At 38.7% G+C, this 19,495-nt stretch overlaps 1 protein-coding gene across 14 annotated transcripts in view; it reads right to left on the bottom strand.

Annotated features, from left to right (window-relative positions):
* Positions 1 to 18,928, bottom strand: part of mcf2la (mcf.2 cell line derived transforming sequence-like a) — an 84,331-nt gene extending 65,403 nt beyond the window's left edge. For 4 of the 14 annotated variants that reach the window (XM_015364254.2, XM_015364260.2, XM_015364261.2 and 1 more), the window contains exon 1: positions 1,005 to 2,384. In XM_015364254.2, the coding sequence (XP_015219740.2) occupies positions 1,005 to 1,203 (199 nt within the window). In that variant the 5' untranslated portion in view covers positions 1,204 to 2,384. Of the gene's footprint in view, positions 1 to 1,004; positions 2,388 to 13,978; positions 14,222 to 18,828 lie in introns of those variants that run through there. The other 10 variants (XM_015364264.2, XM_069179198.1, XM_015364257.2 and 7 more) reach the window with 8 other exon arrangements.
* Positions 18,929 to 19,495: the final 567 nt, after the last annotated feature.

Genomic DNA, 19,495 nt, shown 5'->3' with positions numbered 1-19,495 from the left:
ATTCACCCTGAGATACATTAAGCAATGATGCTGCTGATCTCTCAGATTCTTGATTTTTGTCTAAAACATGAAAAGAGACTATTGATAATGTGGATAATGATTTAATCAGATAGGAGATCTTCTGTCTGCATTTGCTATCCAAATAAGTGCTATTAAGACATATACAAAGCATTTTTTAAAAAGGAGTATTTTAAATATTTGGACTTGAGCTAAAGAAATGTGTACTTTTAAGCTTTAGCTTTTGGTTTGTGTAGACTTGCATGTCTTTGTAAAGCATCGTTATTTGTGCCCTTTTAAACAACATAAACAATTCATGACAGAAAAAGGGTGAAAGCACAAAAATCACTGCTCTCTTAACTCACAATTCTGTGTTCAAGGATCACATGAATCATGCATTATTTAGGTACTAAGAGAGTATTAGGTCAACATAAGAACTATAAGTAACTCAGGAAGAGAGCAATCTTTGACCTTACAAAATGACTCCAAATGACCCCAGTTTACAGCCTATGGGAAATTTTTGTTCAATAGTTGTTTTCACAAGTATAAATGAAACAAAAATCATGACTATTAATTTTATTACACTATTAATTTTGAAAAATGCCAGATCATACCTTTATATTTAATTAAAATAAGACTTTCTTAACATAAAAATCAACTGATTAAAGTATTAAAGAAACAACAATGAGAACTATCCCAGATTGACACTGTTGTTGCTCATTTCTAAACCATTTGCCTTTAGGATACAAGCAAAGAGGACGGCGTCACATCTACAAACAAATGTATTCAAATAATAAAATTTAACCAAAATTCATTTTAGCGCAATTAAAAAAAAAAGAGAGATTTCAAAGAAAATGGTCCAGATCAGTTATAGAAAGCATTAAGGACAAAGCCCAGCGAAGTTAGAGCAAACCTTTCACAGAAAACGGACTGCGGGAGGCACATGCAAGCAAAAAGAAACCTTAAGAGAAACTCTTAAAATTTCAGCAGAAAAAACTCCGCTTTACCTGTCCATTCTTTCCAGGAGTATATTCTGCTGCTTTTGGGCAGGGAGCCGAGCACAGTAGCAGAGAGACTGTGAAGAAGCTGGCTGAGACGAGCAAATATCCGGTAAGGAGCTTCTTGTCCTTCCCTGAGCAATCCGTGGAGAGACATGGGAACAAAGCTTTCCTGCAGCAACACGGCGGAGGCTTGGCCGTAACACATCCACGACGTCCGACACTGGAGCACAGGCAGAGCTGCACAGACCAAGCGGTCTTATGGAGTCCTTGGAGCTTCAAGGTAAGCCCACAAAAGAGTGGCACTCATTGCGGGGTCCTCAGAGGAGGTCTAAGAGACTCACAGGCAGGCAGCAGGTCGACACAAATCTCCTTCTGCTGGCTAATTATACTCCCAGCCAAGGACTAATCTGTTGTCTTGCGTGAGCTCAGAAGATATTAAAATAACTTTTGCTACTTAACTCCACCGTTTGTGCCCTGCTGTAATGCACAGAGAGCACATCTTCAGCTCCGCCTGTAACACAAGACGTGGTAGGTTTTTCTTGTTGATCCGGAGGCTGGAGTTAATGTCCCATCACTTTTTGTTCTGGTCCTTGAGTTTGGGCTAGAAGTCTCCTTTTCTGTGAACTTGCAGGGCTGGCAGGTGCAGGCTCAGCATAGTAATGGCTCGCTGCAACACCTTTCCCATACAGATGAGCTCCCAAATTACTGCAGGAGAGCGTCAACAAGACAAATCCCAAGGTCCTTTTATGGGGGTGGGGAGGGGGGGGGGGGGGTCAGGTGTCTCTTTCTCCCTTAGATTTAAAAAGCAACAGAACGGAACTGCAACAGGATGCAAAAATAAAATCCTTGCTGCAGTAAATCTTCACAGCAAGAATGCTGGGAGCGCAGACGTTAACAACTGTCTGCCTAGTCCTAAAGGGAAACACTTCAGCAGAAGAGACGAGACTTCTCCTGTGGCCTCCCTCTCTCTCCCAGAGAAACTACAGGGATGCTCGATCAAGAACTTCCACGGCAGCGCGGTCGCTAGGACATATCGCTGACCGCTGGAGATTCAGAGACCTCTTCCCTCTCCATCAGCTTCACTCTGTCTCCTGCGAAACCACCTCGCCTGTTCCATGCTGATGCTGGGGACATCTGGCGAGCAAATCAACACAGGCTACGAGCCCAGCCACCGCTGGGAATAGCAGTACGCCAAGAGGCAGACGGGTTTGCCACACGCTGCCTCGGGGTAAAAAAAAACAAAACAAAAAAAAACACCCTTGTCCCAGCAGAACAACGTAAAGGAGTGAAACAGCAGGCGTCAGGAGAGAAGGGAACAAAACGTAGATAAAAAAAAGCATAAGTGCACACGCAGCATATACAGTACTTAGAAGAGGAAGGAAGGAAAGGGGTAAAGTCATGGGTTTCGTCAAGTGTCAGGGAAGCTGCTCTGGTTGCAGTTTGTCTTCTCGAAAGGAAACGAGTAATGTCTTTCAACTTGGCACTCGGACTGAGAGACTCCCCCTCCCCCTTCCCCAGAGAGCCCATTAGCTGCATCCTCTGTGATGACTGCTCTGTCCCACGACACACTGGGCTCTTATGAAGGAAAAACAAGTATTAAAGGAAGGCAAATGTCCACCCAACCTACGTATTGTCTTGTGCTTTGTCAATGAAAAAAATTCCCCAACTACTGCACTAGGGTGACAATGAGACCGTGGGTATTTTTAAATGAAACCAGCTGTAAATTAAAAGGCTTATCGACTGCTTGGCCGCAATGTGCAGTTTTGTTTTTATTTATACATGGATACGCACCAGACCTGCAGTATAATTCTGTTTAGAGATAATTGTGATACACACCCTATTGATCTACACTATTCACTATTGGTATTAGAAGGTCAAACTAGGTTATTGGGTTATAACTTGAATTACAGTTGGAAATGAAAGCTGTTATTTCTTACAGAGATTACAAATAATTATGTAATATAAATTCCTCATACAGCTAATATCAGGTTCAGTCATTTTCATTAAGAAAAACTATAGGTTTCTCACTGTGAACATTAATCAAAGACCATACGGTAGGTAACTATGCTGGTGAGCTAAATACATCTTTAAATACCCATACTATCCCCGGAGACCACACTCTCCACATGCAAGACTGGAAAAAAAAAGAAAGGAGGAATTCTGAAATGGGAAATATGGGATCCACAGGGCGCGTTCCCAGAAAAAGCACACAAACCTAAATGCCACTTCAGTACAAGCAACAAAACAAAATGTAATAGCATCTGGACTACATGTGCAGTTGTTGAACAAGCAGGCCAACACACAGATATGTGCTTCACAAAAATGTTCCAAGACAATAATTGCGCCGGGGCAATTATTTAAGAAATAATTAAATAAAATAATATGCACTGGCATGAAAATGGCTGAAATGAGTTTGTAATTGTAAACTTGATACATACTTTATTAGGTTGTCTCTTATTTACAACCCATAATTCACGGTCGTTAAGGGATTTAACCCTGTGAAGTACTCTGCCACAGAAGAAATACATGCTAAGCAAAAGGGAGCAAGTTGGGAATTAAGCAACAGCAGACCTAGGAGAGCTGTACAAACAGGATGAAAGTCCTAAAAGCAGACACAGGTGGGCATTGCATCAGCTTCTTGGAAACCGATTCCTCACTCTTCGCAGAGATGAGCCCCTGCTGATTGCTCTGCTCTGGAGAACTCCTGCCGGCCTCAACGTAAGGATGTGCAAGAGGGAAATATACTGCTGTGTTGTAGAAGTCAGATTAAAAAATAAAAATAGGATGACAATAAAAAAAACCCAAAGCTAACATAATGCCTTAAGAGGTTTAAATTTTGTAAATGTAAAATGGCGCTTGAAGCAATGTAAAACAATGGACCTTGGATTTGGAATCTCACCATCTCCTTGTCTTTTGTCTCAAGCAATAACTTTGTCCACCATAAGATATTTTAGAAGAAAAAGTTACTTAAAAAACAGTTTTAAATTTTAAATATAAAACGAACCCTCAAAATTCAAACACAAATAATAATAATAATAATAATAATAATAATAATAATATCGAACCTATTTTACAGAGCTTGATGAAGCTCAGTTGCAATGTTTTTCTTAGAATGGATATTTTTAAAACATTCTTTGCCTAACAGAATTACCTTGGTATAATTTTACCTCCAAGATAAAAACAACCTACTGTATATGTGATTCAGTCCAGATAGTCTTTTGAATTCAGTAGAATTCTGAACTTCCAAATTGGAAAGACAACACATTTTTAACAATCATTTAATGCAAATACAACAACAAGACCTCACACTTATTATTTTATTTAAAGTTTAATCAGGTTACAACAGGTTAGTTTTCCGAGATGGGATTTCATAAAGACCAGTGAGTATTTGCAGTTCTGCTTAACCAATTACACAGACGCAACTCTCTGTTCAGTCCTGATGGGTATGTTGATAGCTCCCTAATGCATCAGGATCACAAACAGCAATTCTATAATTTGAAACGCAATTCATTAGCAGTCAGGATTTCCAGGAGGCAGTGAGATATCTCTTGAGACAGGAGAAAGCGGAAAAGGGGGAAAACAAATTGAGCAGATGTCTTCTGTGATTACACAAATTCCTTGCGATAGCAGGAATGAGATAATGATGTCAGGGATATATATAATTTACAAATGCAAAGACATACTGTACTTCCCCCCAAAGAATACAGAGGAATTCCTGTTCAAACATACGATGCTCTCTAAACTCCTCTGTCAAAACCTTTAGGAACGCTACACTATAGAGATCTGGAGAGCAAAAAGACTTTGCATGTTTAACTCCATGGTGACCAAATGTTTAAAAGCAACGTTTCCACAGCAACCGTTTTGTCTCAAAGCTCAGCAGAGGGAGATGATGGAGCACAAAAGACCTCTTGTTCTTTCAGAATGGAAGCAACGACTGAAATGAAAATTTGCAGCCCTTGTTGATCTACTGAAAGCACACTTGTTAAAGAGTTGACAGCTGGGATGTTGTTAAAGCACCGGTTTTGTACATCATTACACTGAAGTATGGAACTAAAATATCAGTTAAAAAAACTATGGTATGGTATCATACTGGTACTATAAAAATGAAGCTATACTGTTTTAAATGTACTGTAGGTTAGAATATTAGTTTATTTGTATAAACTATGAGACCTTCCACAACCGTGTCTTGGGACAGTTTTGCTTTCTACTAAGAAAGGAAAATCACAATATGGTCAATTAGTTTTTAAAAAGTAATGACTGCTGTCTAAAAATTCATTTAACCTATCATATTTCATATGATAGTTCATATTCATATGAACTGGCTTCATCACTCTGTTCTCCTCCCCACTGAGAGCTGGTGTGTGGTGAGCGTTCTGGCGCACTATGGCTGCTGTTGCATCATCCAGGTGGTATAATAATAATTTAAGAATATACAGCATAAAAATGCAATGAAAGCTTTTTGCTAGTTCAGTCCAATGTGCCAAACAAGGTCCTGTTACAATAGTAGTCTGTTTCAGGTCTCTGCACACCTGTACAGAGTGGCGCTGAACAGCACTCAGACAGCAGATCCAGCACAGCTGCATTCAAGAAGCATTTCAAGTACTTGTTGGAGTGCTCTGAGGACTTCGGTAAAGATCTCGCTAAACCATGTCAAATAGATTTTGGTTCATAATCACTTTCAGAGGACACTTGTTACGGTCCAGTTTGCGAGAGCCCTATATTATAGCCAAGAAATGGAAAACCAAGCGAAGAGAAAACCTAGATTTACCTAAGATAATGAGATGCCCAGAAGGGTTTTACTGTATTTTCAACCTCCTTGCCAAAACCAAAAAGATTCCTTGATCATGAATGAATGAAGCACATTATCTAACAAGGGCAGTTAGAATTGAAGCTGCAAAACTGAATTGAAGAACTAGCAAGAAGGAAAAGCTGGAGTTGCTTAAGGAGACAAACTCAGTGGGGATAAAGCTGTGGTCCTTAGTGACCATCAGCAGTGCCTGGACAATATCACAGCACCAAGATCACAACAGCTTTTAATATGCTTCCATGGAGCGGGACGTTCATCAATATTCCCACAGGCTGATTTAACAAAGAGATTGGAGTTCTTTAGTTTACAGGGTTATGTAGACATGACAAAACAGAAGGCTGCCATTCCTGAGATGGGATTCTCAATGTGTACAAGAGGAATGTCCTCTAGGGCCAGAATCCTGCAGATTTTACAGGTGGTTCCCCGACTGCTGATTAGGACCCTAAAACCAGGTGTTTCTAGTTTGTATCCACTTTAGCCCAACCAAATAATTAAGAACAGATGTCGACTAAGAGCCAGGTGACCCTAAGGCTGTCATGAACTAGGCTTTTCCAACCCTGATGTACAGGACTGCATTTCTGAGGTCTTTAAAGAAAACGGGGAAAAATTCCAGATTTATAATAAATACCAAAACTAGTTCTACTAGTTCGGTGTGGCAATTGAAGCTAACAGGGGGATGCAGAGCTCAGCACAGCTGGAAATGCGGTTGATTTACCATTCTGAGGTCTCTGGATCAGCAAGCAGAATCTCTGTGAAACCCTGGGCCTTCTAAGGCAGCAGGACAACTCTCATTTAGAGTCTTTATCTCTGATGGGTAGGGGTTAGTGGTCATCATAGTGAATAAAATAGCTAGAAATCCTGGTGTGAAAACATTTTAAAGGTTAACTTGAAAATTAGCTTGGGGGTTTTTCAAAATATAATTCCTCTTTCAAGGGTACTATTATTAGAACAACGTAATATATATTATTCAATTTTATTTCTAATCAGAATGTCTATATTGATCTACAAAAGTTCCCATTTAACATGCTCATTTTAAAAAAATGACTCCTTACACTTCACTCCTTACATGTAAGGACAGAACTAATCAATGTTATGGTTCATAATTTCGTTGCATTTTCATGCATTAACTTGAAACGCTGCCTGGAGATTTATTCATTTGAAACACAGAACCTTTGCGTTTTTAGTCTGGAGTGATGTCCGTAAAATGTCGGAGTAAATTTAACAATTCATTGCCGAATTGAATGCAAACAAGACGTTTGATTTTAAGAACTGCTCCTTGCTGTTATTTTTAACACATTGAGAAGACTTCCTGCGAGGCACTGTCACTGTTTCTTAATGTCAAAACCCATGCCAGTTTTTGTGCCTTTCTGTTGAGCTTAAAAGCGTTTTGGTTTTAGGTTGCAGTTCATAAATGTCTGCATTTTCCACAGAGTTTTCACGTAGATTAGCAGCTCAATATCAGGTTTCAAAGTTTCCATTGGAAAATGTGCTATTGCAGCATTTCACTGGACAGGGAGTGAAAATACATAGCATGGGACAAGCTATACATTTGAGTTATATGGAAGTTTCCTATTAATTACTATTACAATAACCCATATAACGTTAAGAATTAGGGAATCCTTGAGTTAGGTAATGCAATCAAGCTCCTGCAGGGAGATGATGGGGGATTATACTAGCTAATACCTGATAACCAGGTTTTGAATTTATCAGGCAAGGTACTGTAGCTACTAAAATAGCTTTTTCCACTCTTAACAAAAATCGTTGACCAGAGTGTCATTGGCAAGTACTTTTGTGTTTTAGTCACCAACAACCACCATATTCAGTTATCTTATAGGGCACTGTGTATACAATGTCTTTCTCCAGAATTTGGCCTCTAAACAAAATAGAAAAGTGGAACAAGGCATTGCTCAATGAGTTGTTCGAGGTATTGTTGGTTGTGCTTTATTATATACCTCAGAAGGATTTCTAAGCTCCAGTTCAATTGTCAAATCTAATTAGTTTCTGATTGTTGCTGGCCTATAGTTAAATATAGCTTTGCAGTATTCGGCAACGCAGACATCATCGTTTATTTGATTATTATCTTTCCTCAGCAAAGACTGGTCTTTTAATTTTAGCTCTGCTGCCGCCTAAAATATCCCATATAGTTCTTGCTTCAGGTCTCAATTTGAAAATACCTTCATCCTCCTAACTAACTAATCAAATAAGCCAGATTAAACAGTTCAATCAGCCTGTCGTCTTGGACATGTCATGTAGACATCTGAAGAAATGATTTTGAAACATTATGCATCCTCTAATGTTACAATATGCAGGAAAAAAAATACATATTAGGTGGCTGATAAAAAAAATCTTAGATTTCAAACAGATCGGTGATTTGAAAAACAAAATGGTACCAGAAATTCACATTTAGTGGAAGAGGGTTTATAACTGTCAGTTAAGCTCAAGATCCAGCTACTTACTTGAGAGAGTTTTCCATCATTATATTTATAATCAAAGCCAAATACCTCAAAACCAGAAAAAGGAGATTTTTTTAAAAGACAATCACAGCTAAGCTGATTTAAAGGTTGTAAAGGCTGTGTCACTTCTCAGGATGCTTTCAAAGAAGCTGACTTGCGACTGTGTTGAGTAAACGATGCCTCAGGTAAACTCACATTCTGAGCCTCAGGTCTAGCCAGCTTTGCAAAGACATGGCATGGGAACATCCTGAAATGGGAGCAGGGTGGGATTTGAGTACTGGGAGAATTCAAGGAGATGGGAGGATTTTCAGTGTTGAATCTGACACCAAGATCTTCAAAAGAAAATTCACACAGTTGATCTGAAGTAGAACATGATCTACAAGATGTAGAGGCATCAGAATTTAACATGTCTGTTTAAAGTGGACATTTAGGGCACAGTATCATTCTTTGTAAGTATACTGTATCATACAGTATCTGCACAAGATTTAAAGTGATGCTGCCTTTACATAATTCATTCTTAATGGAATCATTCAGAACACCTGCATATTGGTAACAAAGGCCTACATTAGTGTCGCTAAATTTCAATAATCCATTTAATGTGTAGAGCAAGGTCTCTTCATAACTAGGAGTGAGGAGGCATTACTGCTTTTTAAGCTTTATGTGAATTCTTATTTTTGCAATGAGCTCTGCTAGTTATAATACATGCTTTTCATAGCTTAAAGCTGGATAAATCTGGGGAAGCAGTAGCATTAGAGATGAAAAACCCAGTGTATTTCTGAACTATGGGTTCAAGTGTCTTCCATTTTTCTAATATATTTCCATTACATTTCATTTGCACTATTTAGCTATGTAAAATAGTTAACTGAAATTATAAGACGAAATTGCTTGACATGAGCAGAACAAATAGAAAGGCATCACATCAAAGAAAACAAACAATTCAGATGAAAAATTAAACTTTTAAGTTTTCTCATCTCAACCTCTGTAGAGTAGAAGAGATAAATATGAATATGGCTCAGTATTTTTCACCTTCACTATTCTCAAAATAAAAACACACTTTCTAATACCGATTTATATCTTTCTCTGTTGGTACAACAGTTGGTAGAACATTTTTTTATATTCAAAAATAACATTTCAGATATAAGTCCCTTTTAATTTGCAAATTGCTTTCTGGTTGCGAGTTTGAGGATTGTAGAAATGTACGAGCCAGATGGTTATATACAACTTGCTGATTACAAATCAGTTCTCACCTTGGAAATTATTTTAAAAACTCTTTGACAAGAACAATATACACTTTTTTCCACACTAAATACATTTTGCCAAAGCTGCTTAACAGTATCTAAAAATGCCAATTGCTGTTATCCTCTGCTTCCTTAGGGTTGCTAAACCCTGAAATTAACCAGCAGTGCAAGATAATTTCCTTAAGATCAAGACAGCCACAATGAATATTTCAATCAGTAGACATTCAATAAAAAAAAACATAAAAAAACCTGAAACCACAAACTACTTCTCAAAATAGTTCCCAGCTAAGGTGACTGATTAAATAATTCAGACAGTTTCTGGTATTCAGGCCCTTGGTTTTTTGTGTATGTAAGACATAATGTTGGCTTCCAGAGTGGTATAATCACTTTGAACAAGTTAACTTTTAATGAAACGTCAATACAGAAAAGTTAAGTGATATAGATAATAACCTCCTATAGTAGATGTATAGTAGAATTTACAAAGAATTTAATGATTTTGCACAATCTATAAAATCATAAATGCTATTATTAAATATCAGACATGCTGGTATTCTCCTGTCATGTTTCCTCAGATGTTGAGAGGTAAACATAAAATGTCTGTAAGGTACTATTCTTAAACTGTTGTGTATCTTTTGAAAACCAGCTTTAAACCTGATATCAAAATTGGGAAAATATTTGATTAAATATGATAGTCATGAAAGTATAATTAGCTGTGTAAGACAAACACCTCAGTCATACTAAGACATAATAGCCCGTCTGACCCTGTGTTTGCTGTTGGCAAGGTTTAGCGACCAATGCAGCTTCACTGTCCTTTCAATGACTGGTGCCCCTCACCCACAGTCGGTTACAAAACTATAACAACTTAAATTAGGCAATATCTAAATATCTGTGGACCTGAGGAAATTATTAATTCCATGGTAAGAGGACAATTTGCTCAGAATAGCGATCAGCCCAGGGCCTGGTTTAATTCTAAATTTAGATTTTTTCAGTTTGAAAATTTAAACCAAGTATTTAACAGAATCTTTCAGTTGAACAGATGTAGAAAGCTTCAAAACACAGAGCAATCAAAAAGCTTAGAATTGTGGGTCCTCATTTTAGACTTATCTAGATTTTTATGTTTGAAAAGTACCGTAATAGGCACTGAGATAGTGGCTATTAATTCAATACTTCATTGCCATAACAACAAGCTGCATGGAATCTGGCACTGGTGTTACTATTACACCGTATATTACTATCATGATAATGATTATGATAGTAATGCCTGAGACAGTATTAGGCACTTTACCTTACAGTATACATTCACAACTGCATTGACTCACTTGACTGCTTGCTGTACATTTTTTGTGGAATGTCATCTGCTGTGTGTGCTTAACGTCCTCCATTTCATTTATTTAATTTTAGTAGCAATGCCTCCATTTCATTTTGGCCGCAAACAATTTCATTTTAACCTTAACAGTGCCAGAAATGTGCTGTTTTCCCTGCAGTATAGGGGATATACCGAGCACTACAGAGGCATGTTGTCTGAACTTTTGTATTTATTAAAGTGCTAATGTGTAATTGTAAATGACTGCAATCATTTCCACAATGCACTGTGAGGCAGCCACAGTCTCTACGATTTCACAGTGGATGGATAAAAACTCTAGGCTAACCAGCCATGTTTGTGAAACAAAATAATACCGCTTAACCAATGCAGAACATCGAAAAACTCCTGCATTACAGCTAAGGCAAGATATATATCCATAGCCAAGCCAATTCCCTGAAAGCAAACCCCTGGGTTCAGCATGGCTAAGACATCTGGGAAAAGAACTGTGAAACTGGAAGGTTTAAAGCAGAAGACCCAGGGAACCTTTAATGTTAGGAAAGCCTTTAATGTTATAATCAATCTGCCAACTCAAAAACCAAACAGAGGAGTTTGGTCGAAGTGACAGAGGAGTTACCACAGGTAACATGATTTGCTATGTAGACGGGCACAGACAGATTGTCTCAGGAAAAAAAAAGGACATTTTTCCAATGTCAGGGAGATCAACTCTTCTGCAGAATATGCTCAATGTGAATTAAATGCAAGTTGTTATAATACAACCCAGCCACAATCACATGGGACAAACACTATGTAAAAATCTAAATCTAGACATCAGTTCTATGTCTGCGTTTCCCAGCAGTGAAGTTCTTTTCCTTTTATTAAAAGCACACTTAACAAAAAAAGCGCATTCCTTTACTGAAAACATATTTCAGAGAGGGTAAGACAAAGGCACAGTTTACAAGTAAATACAGTAGAGATTTTCCTGGAACTAAAGCTGCAGAACAGAAAGAAATCTTGTATTTTGCATTCCTTTAACCTTCAGATGTGCACTAGAGCTATCCAAGCTATAAATCTATGAATTCCTTCATTTTAAACCTACAATTACTGTGCTCTCCCCTCAGGGATTCCTGTCTGCTTCTCTTCACTGAACACAAACTGGATTGCTTGTTTTGCTGGCAATATCAACTATTACACCTTCAGGCTCAAATCACACTTTACTTAAAAATCATCACTTTCCAGGTTGATACCAGATAGAGCAAATAGTCAACTTAAAAACCTTTAATGAAAAACACAAAGCAATTTATGTTCTGATGGAAGAAATCATAAAACATATTGGAAATAGTCCAATGTCACATCTTTGGCAACGGTGATACTGCCAAATATGCCTTATTGAACACTGCAATAGCATGCAATACAAATCCTAGAACCTTCCCTAGTGAGTCAGCCTGGCTGGACAGGAGAAAAAAGGATGAATTAAAAACAAAATTTTGCTATTGGATATTAAGAACATCCATTTATAGTGTTCCAGGAGCAGTCACTTCAACTGTTTTCTTCAATATTTCAAAATAATTCCAAAAAGTCCATTAAACCTTTCTAATTAAAGGATCAACATGGCTCAATGACTGCAGCTTACATTTCTATTTTTGTGCTTTATTCTCCCCCCACCCACCCATTTTTGGGCCACACTTATATTAATTTCAGAAAATGACAATTAGAAAATCACACGGCATAAACTGGCATCAGTGACCTTAAAGAATTAAGCAGTTAAAGACAATTAATTTAAACAGTGACCAGTGTCCAAAATCCCCCCCTTTGAAAACATTAGAACTGTTATGGCATTTGTGGAATTACTTTTTTTAGCCTTATACCTACAGGCAGATCAGCGCGTACTGTAAGTAGGGCAACTGAGGGAAAAAAAAGGCATAATGTAAAATCTTCACATTAACGTCAAGACGCATGTTTGTATTTCCTGAAATAAATTTTATTTTGTAGAGCGGGACAAGTCATCATCATATCACTTAAACTGATCCAATCCAAGGTGGCAGGGGAGCCAGAGCCTATCTCAAGAAACACTGGGCACAAGGCAGGATACACCATGGATGGGACGCCAGTCCATCACTGGGTACATACTGTACAGACACTTGTCACAGCAGGGACAAGTTTACAGAAGCCAGTTACTCCATGAGCGTGTCTTTGGACTGTGGGAGGAAACTGGAGGAAAGCTGGAAGAAAGCCACGTGAACACAGCAAGAACATGCAAACTGCATGCAGATAACACCCTAGGAAGTGAATGCAGGCCCATGGGCCACAAATGCTAACCACTGCCCCTCCATGTCACTCTCATTCCTGGAATATAGATATTAAATAAATACCAACAAACAAGCAATGTATAAAACAGGTTTACATGCTCTTCCACATCAGTTACCAATACATACTGTTGTAGATAAACTAACATCATGTTAAATACATATGCTGTTACTGTAGGTACTTGATGATGGTAAACACATGCTAGTACACTCTTAAAGGCAGTTATTAGGAGGACTTTGGGTGCTTAAGTTTCACACTTGTCAAAACATATTGCACATACAGGCGTATTATTTAAAGGCTTTCTGTTAAGACTGCAGTTTTTTAGCATGAGAGCCATACGGTATTGATAAAAGCAAATACAAATAGTCAATCATTTTTTGTGTCTGGAGGAAAAAGTCAAATTAAAAATCGGAGTTTTGCAACATCCATTTTTTTTGTACCCATTGGCGTATGGAATTCAAAAGCAACAGACTGCCTTGCACATCCAGCTCAAAAGCCAGAGTCAACTAATGCCTGCAAATCGTTAATCCGTCGAAAGATTAAACACAGCTCCACAGCCTTCATTTTACACAAAGCACTGGCACAACTAATTCCACTTGCAACCCTGCATAATTGCACACATCAACAAGAGTTCATTTTACACGTTCCATTTCACGCAATGCATGCTGATGCTTCTTGAAGGTATCCTGCAGAGCACGCACACACACACACACACACACATTTACTGCAAGATGCAATGCTAAAATATATTAAGGATTAAAAAAACTGCCATTCAAAGGGTTTCATTTTGACACCCCCCCTAAAGATTTCCAAGGTGCTCAAATTAACACTGTCAAGCAAAAGTACATAACGCAAAGACTAGCAGCTCTTCCTACCAATTCTCTGGGCAACCGCACTCAGCCTTTGTGCCAATGCTTCCAGGAACATTTCTTCTTTCTTTATCCAAAGCATCATTTTTCAGAAGAACATGGAGAGGGCCCAGCCGGTCGTACACCTCTGTGATTCTGAGCTAGGCGGACGCTGTAGAGCCCTGCATTTCTATCTGCTGCGGAGCCCTGGCAGTGGGAGGCAGGAGCGCACACAGACACGAGGGCTGGAGCGCCCACACTCACACACTCGCCTGCATGCGCTGCTGCTGGAAAGTCACAGAGAGAGCTGAGCTGATGCAGTCCGAGGCCCAGAGGAGAAAACTAATCACTGCGGGTTCCCTTAACCTTGACTCCAGGACGTGGTGAAGAATGAGAGGACCAGAAAGCACATTTATAATTGTCACACTGAAGCTAAAAAAAATGATTGTTCAACATTAACACAAAACAAAAGGTCAGTTATAGGATCAAACATCAGAGGATATCCAGTTGTATGCTTTTAACCATTAGTCTGTCTGCTTAAATATGACCCTTAAAGCCCATGGCATCTATTTTTACCTGTATAAAAATTGTTTCTTCACAAGATCTCTGAATAAAGACAATGAATTCAAGGTTACTGAACACAATGCACTGCAAGAGCCGGATGCTTATAAAACAAAAGCATACTTTCTTGCCATACAACATTTTAATTACATCCTGAAAAAGCTTCATTTTAGTTGCCGCTCCAAAACACTACTTTTTAAATATACTGAGGATTAAATTGTGTCTTCATTTTGATTAACTGACTGTTTATGTCCATTTATAAAATCAATAAATCTTGTAAATAGGCACTAAAGCACCTCATTAGTGACAGAATTGATTGGTTAGTGTTAAGATGATGTAAATGGTTGAACACAAGGCTAGATGAAAGTCAAGATAAAAAAAAACACAGAAAGGAGCCAGTATGTTCAACTGATAAGAGAACATCACCTTGGTGCCATTATATTGCAGGCTGAACTAAATCAGTGTACCATTGCTTGCCATCTGGGGTAACCAGCAATTTCAACCATGGCAAAACGTTACAGGCAAACACTGATTATCAATTGGGGACTCCCATGCCAAGACTGAAGCATCTTCCTTTGTGTTCCTTCATCATCATTTTTGGACTATTTCCACAGCTTCAGAAACACCAAGCTGCAATAACCCAGGAATCAGCAGTTCTCCAGTGTTTAAAAGCACAACACACTGAGGTGCTGCAAGCAAAGCCAAGTGCTCTTCAGCTACGGACAGATGTTTTTTTGTAGATCGCCCTTATGGACGTCAGTGTGCGTGGTGCAGTCATACACAACAGTCAGTTATCATTCAGTACAAGACACTGATTGATGAACAAGTCCAAGAGGGACAGTCTGGTCAGGAGTGTCAAGCTGCTGCAGAGCTCTACATTTTGATTGATGGAAACCTGACTCTACCAACCTTACACTGGTCTCATGTTGGAACCTCACTTGCTGCAGGATGATCCAGACATGACCACTGCCCAGCGGGACAATGCACATTATCATGATGCTCATGGAAAGGCTTTCTTGTGAAATGAGTGTGGGACAGGTGTCCCACTGATGCTCTATTTGTCAGACTTGAGCCCAATTGAACATCTGTGGGAAAGGCTGTAGCCTGCATCAATGACTCAGAAACAAGTGAAGATATATATGCTTGTCCAGGCTGTATGAAAGAAACTTGACAAAAAAAATGACAGCATCATCTGCAAACCCGGAGCAAATCATGCATACCAACAATTTACAGAACTAGCCTGTGACTTTCACTATTGATCAACCTGTTGATGGCAAAGTAAAGTATCAGGACACTTCCTATAATAAGTTTTTGCCAACCAGCTTAGTGAGGTTGTTGCAGTTAGTTGGAGGTTTCTTTTGAAAACTCAAAAAATGCTAAAAGCACAGGCTACAACCAGGTTTGTATAAACATATGTTAGAAGCTTCCCCTTTCACTGATATAGAATTTATTCCAAATCAACAACATTAAGTCAACATGTTGCCCAATAAGAACTAGAGTGCAATTTGCTTTGTGTAAACTTCAAAATATAAGCACTTACGCCACATTTGACAAATCTTTCCATTATGTAAAAACAAATATGCATGTATTTTCTGATAATGCAGGAAGATCTTTAATCTAACCTTCGGTGTCTTCAATCATATATGTAGTCATAAAATGACTACAATCATGACTGTTAGTTTGAGTGTATGATCGTTCTAATTTATTCATGCATGTGGCTGTTGGATCCCTGAAGCAAATTCAGACAAGAAGAAGAAAAATGCAGCTGTATGGACCAGTGGAAGTCAATGTGTGCTAAATGTTGGAGTTGATTATGGTAGAATTGGCTAATTGTGCATACACCTGGGGAGAAACAGCTGTATCTTTCCTCGTCTCTAACAGAAAAATGGATTTCCTTAAATTAGCATCCATCTTACATCAGTATAGATAAAAATTTCTACCCGATAATGAACATCAAGCTGTTGATTAGCATTGCAACATGAAGAACTCCCTGGAAGACTCTAAACAGAGTCTCTAAACTTCCATCTGTGAAAACGGGAGCAAATTCTAGTTGCACAGCTGCTCTTAAACAAAACTAAATAAGAGGATTTTCTGTAGTATTACAGGACTCTAGGGAGTAGTAGGCATGGATTTAGAAAACAAAGGTCTTCCCTGATTACCTATCATTTCAAGAGATGATTGAAGAAGCTATAGAACCCAAGGAGGGCACTAGCAGATAGAGGAACTGCCAAGTCCTACATTCACTAAGATATGAACCTTTAAAAAAAAAGCAAGCCGAAGCTGCCAGAGAAAATGGTGGCACTGCTCCCAGGATGTACTGTATACCGAGTGGACAACACAGCAGCCTAACACCCCTTTACCAGATAAGATGTCTCCATTCAAACGTACCTGAAAGCACAATATCACTCTCACAGATTCTCAAGTTCAAGCACAAGTTACAACAACCGATATTCAAATCCCACCAAAAACAAAACAAGAAGTGATGTTATTGAGGACCAGGCTTATTTCTATTACATGTACAGTAAGGTCATGGAAATCTTAAACAAAACTAAATAAGAGGATTTTCTGTAGTATTACAGGACTCTAGGGAGTAGTAGGCATGGATTTAGAAAACAAAGGTCTTCCCTGATTACCTATCATTTCAAGAGATGTTTGAACAAGACACTCAATAATGGATACAAATTGAGTACAGTATATGATACAAATGGTCAAACTGCAGGCAGTAGGTGTTCAAGAAAATGTATTAGCATTAAAAGCTGGCTAGTGGATAGTAAAAATAAGGGGTTAACACTCCAGCTGATGTGAGGCCATTAGTCTACCATAGCATTCTGCATGAGATTATCGTATCATTAGCAAATGGGTGTAACAAAAGCCTACAGGTATATGAGATACCTCGGACTAGACCATTACTGTAATTTGTTCTAATTTGACTGCACTCCACTGATTTTTACAAAGGTACACGGTACAAAAATTAAAACTTCATCGGAATGCCACCGCCCAATTAATTGCATTTAAATTCTAGCCCGCCAGCCCAGCCCCAGTGTTTTCTGCAATACTTTAATCCGAATTAACAAAGCAATTTTCACTTCTCCACCCAATGTGCTACTGTATGCAATGTGGCAGTCGGCACAAATGGGAAACTCTGTGGGTGCTGCAGTGGTGGATGACGTGGGGCCCTTCCAAGGTGCTTTTGGATCCTTTGAGAGGAACACCAGAGAACTTGCATTGCATGTTACACCATTTATAAAACATTAGGAGACATTTCCCCACCCAGACACCTCTGGCTTCATTAGTGGTCAAACTTATGCCATTCCTAGAACTGTGAACAAAGACCCACCCTGTTACACAACAGAGTGGTGTTACAAAACGAAAATGCTTCCCAATGCAGGTGACATTTGACTACTTATTTGCTTACTCCTTTTTTAAATATCTAAACAAGAAAAAAAAAACACCACATCACCATGCAGCCAATACAAACACCCAGTAAAGGACGTTTCCAGTTTCTGGGTTGTGTGGATGCACAAGCCCAACTTCATTGAGTTGTTCAAATTGTGAAAGTCCTTGTACAACAGTCTATTGAGAAGAACCTGTTCCTCTGAAAATTACCAGAAGGCTTAAAGAAGTTTAGGGTATTTGCTATATAAAACCAAAACACAGCAGTTGAGCACAGAGCGGTTGACTTTTTACTGCACTTGCTTCGAAAGTAGATTTTAGTGCAACTCAACTTCCACTCTCATTTTACAGATGAATCCATCCATATACTGTAAAGCACATCTTTAGCTTGTGAAATAACAAAACAATCAATTTGGTTTTCATTATATTTTTTACTTCAATTTTAATTATGATAAAAAACGTAAAAGGATTTTTAATTTTAAAATTAAATTAATATTTAGTTAATACCCTAAGTGTACGCTACAAGTACAGGGAACACAATTTTGGACAAACAAATCTTCATAAAATGCCAGATTTTTCAGATAAATATTCATGCCACCATGAACATTTGATAGCTAAACGGCTGTACTGTTCTTGTAATTTAAAATTGTCCTAACCGAGGAGTAACTACTGACATTGCGAGATCAATTCAGCATCTACATTTTTAAAATGCAATTTATTTTCGAATGACACATCTACAGCCTTTTTCCATTTAGCAAATACTGGAGCAGATTATATAAAGTGTAAAACAACACCGCACAATCCCTACCGACAGTCAGCTCCGAGGTCATCTCCAAAAGTAACGCAGGTAGCGTTAGTAAAACTGTGAATTTTTTAAAAAATACAATACTGATATGCATTGTAAGGAATATTGATTCACCTGCCTTTCAAGCCCCTCATCTGGGGTTAAAATCCACACAAGACGTGATTAGATCCTTGACGTTCAGTTAGCCGTAGTGACATCCACACAGAATTGTGACAAATGTTCACTTATATACTGTAGGAGGAGAGGTCTGTGTGCACAGCGGAACCTGTCTGATCACTGGCTGTGGGTGGCTTGGGAATGTGGTGTCAGATGTAACGAGCACAGCAGCCAAGAAAGCATTTTGGAGAGCATTTCCAGCCATTTCCTCTATGAGATGACAACTTTGATGTAGAACGAAATGTTTCTTTTGTCTTACCGGAGTGTGAACCAGTCCAAAGGCACCTACCTCGGAGTCACTGTCCTCCTCCGATGTAAACATGACACATATTTCCGTTGGGAAGTTCTGCATTGTTACAATGGTCAGTACCAATGGTCAAATTGGTTAATTTGCTTATACTGCTACCTAGTGGGCTGTTGTGCAAGCAATACCATTCGTGAAAAGCAACGTCTCCTACCGAAATCCAAACACCTTTACGAAAAATGTACCCCATTGTAGCTCTGGGGTCAATTTGCGTAACACGTAGAACTTACCTGAGCTTTGGAAACACTGTTACACAAATGATACAGTCGCTTAATGGCAGAGCGTTGTTGCAGTGGACATTAATGAAGCCTTGGCTATTACCGTC

Source organism: Lepisosteus oculatus, chromosome 15 (genome assembly GCF_040954835.1).
Source record: "Lepisosteus oculatus isolate fLepOcu1 chromosome 15, fLepOcu1.hap2, whole genome shotgun sequence".
NCBI lineage: Eukaryota > Metazoa > Chordata > Actinopteri > Semionotiformes > Lepisosteidae > Lepisosteus > Lepisosteus oculatus.
This window is presented reverse-complemented; position numbering and strand designations above follow the sequence as displayed.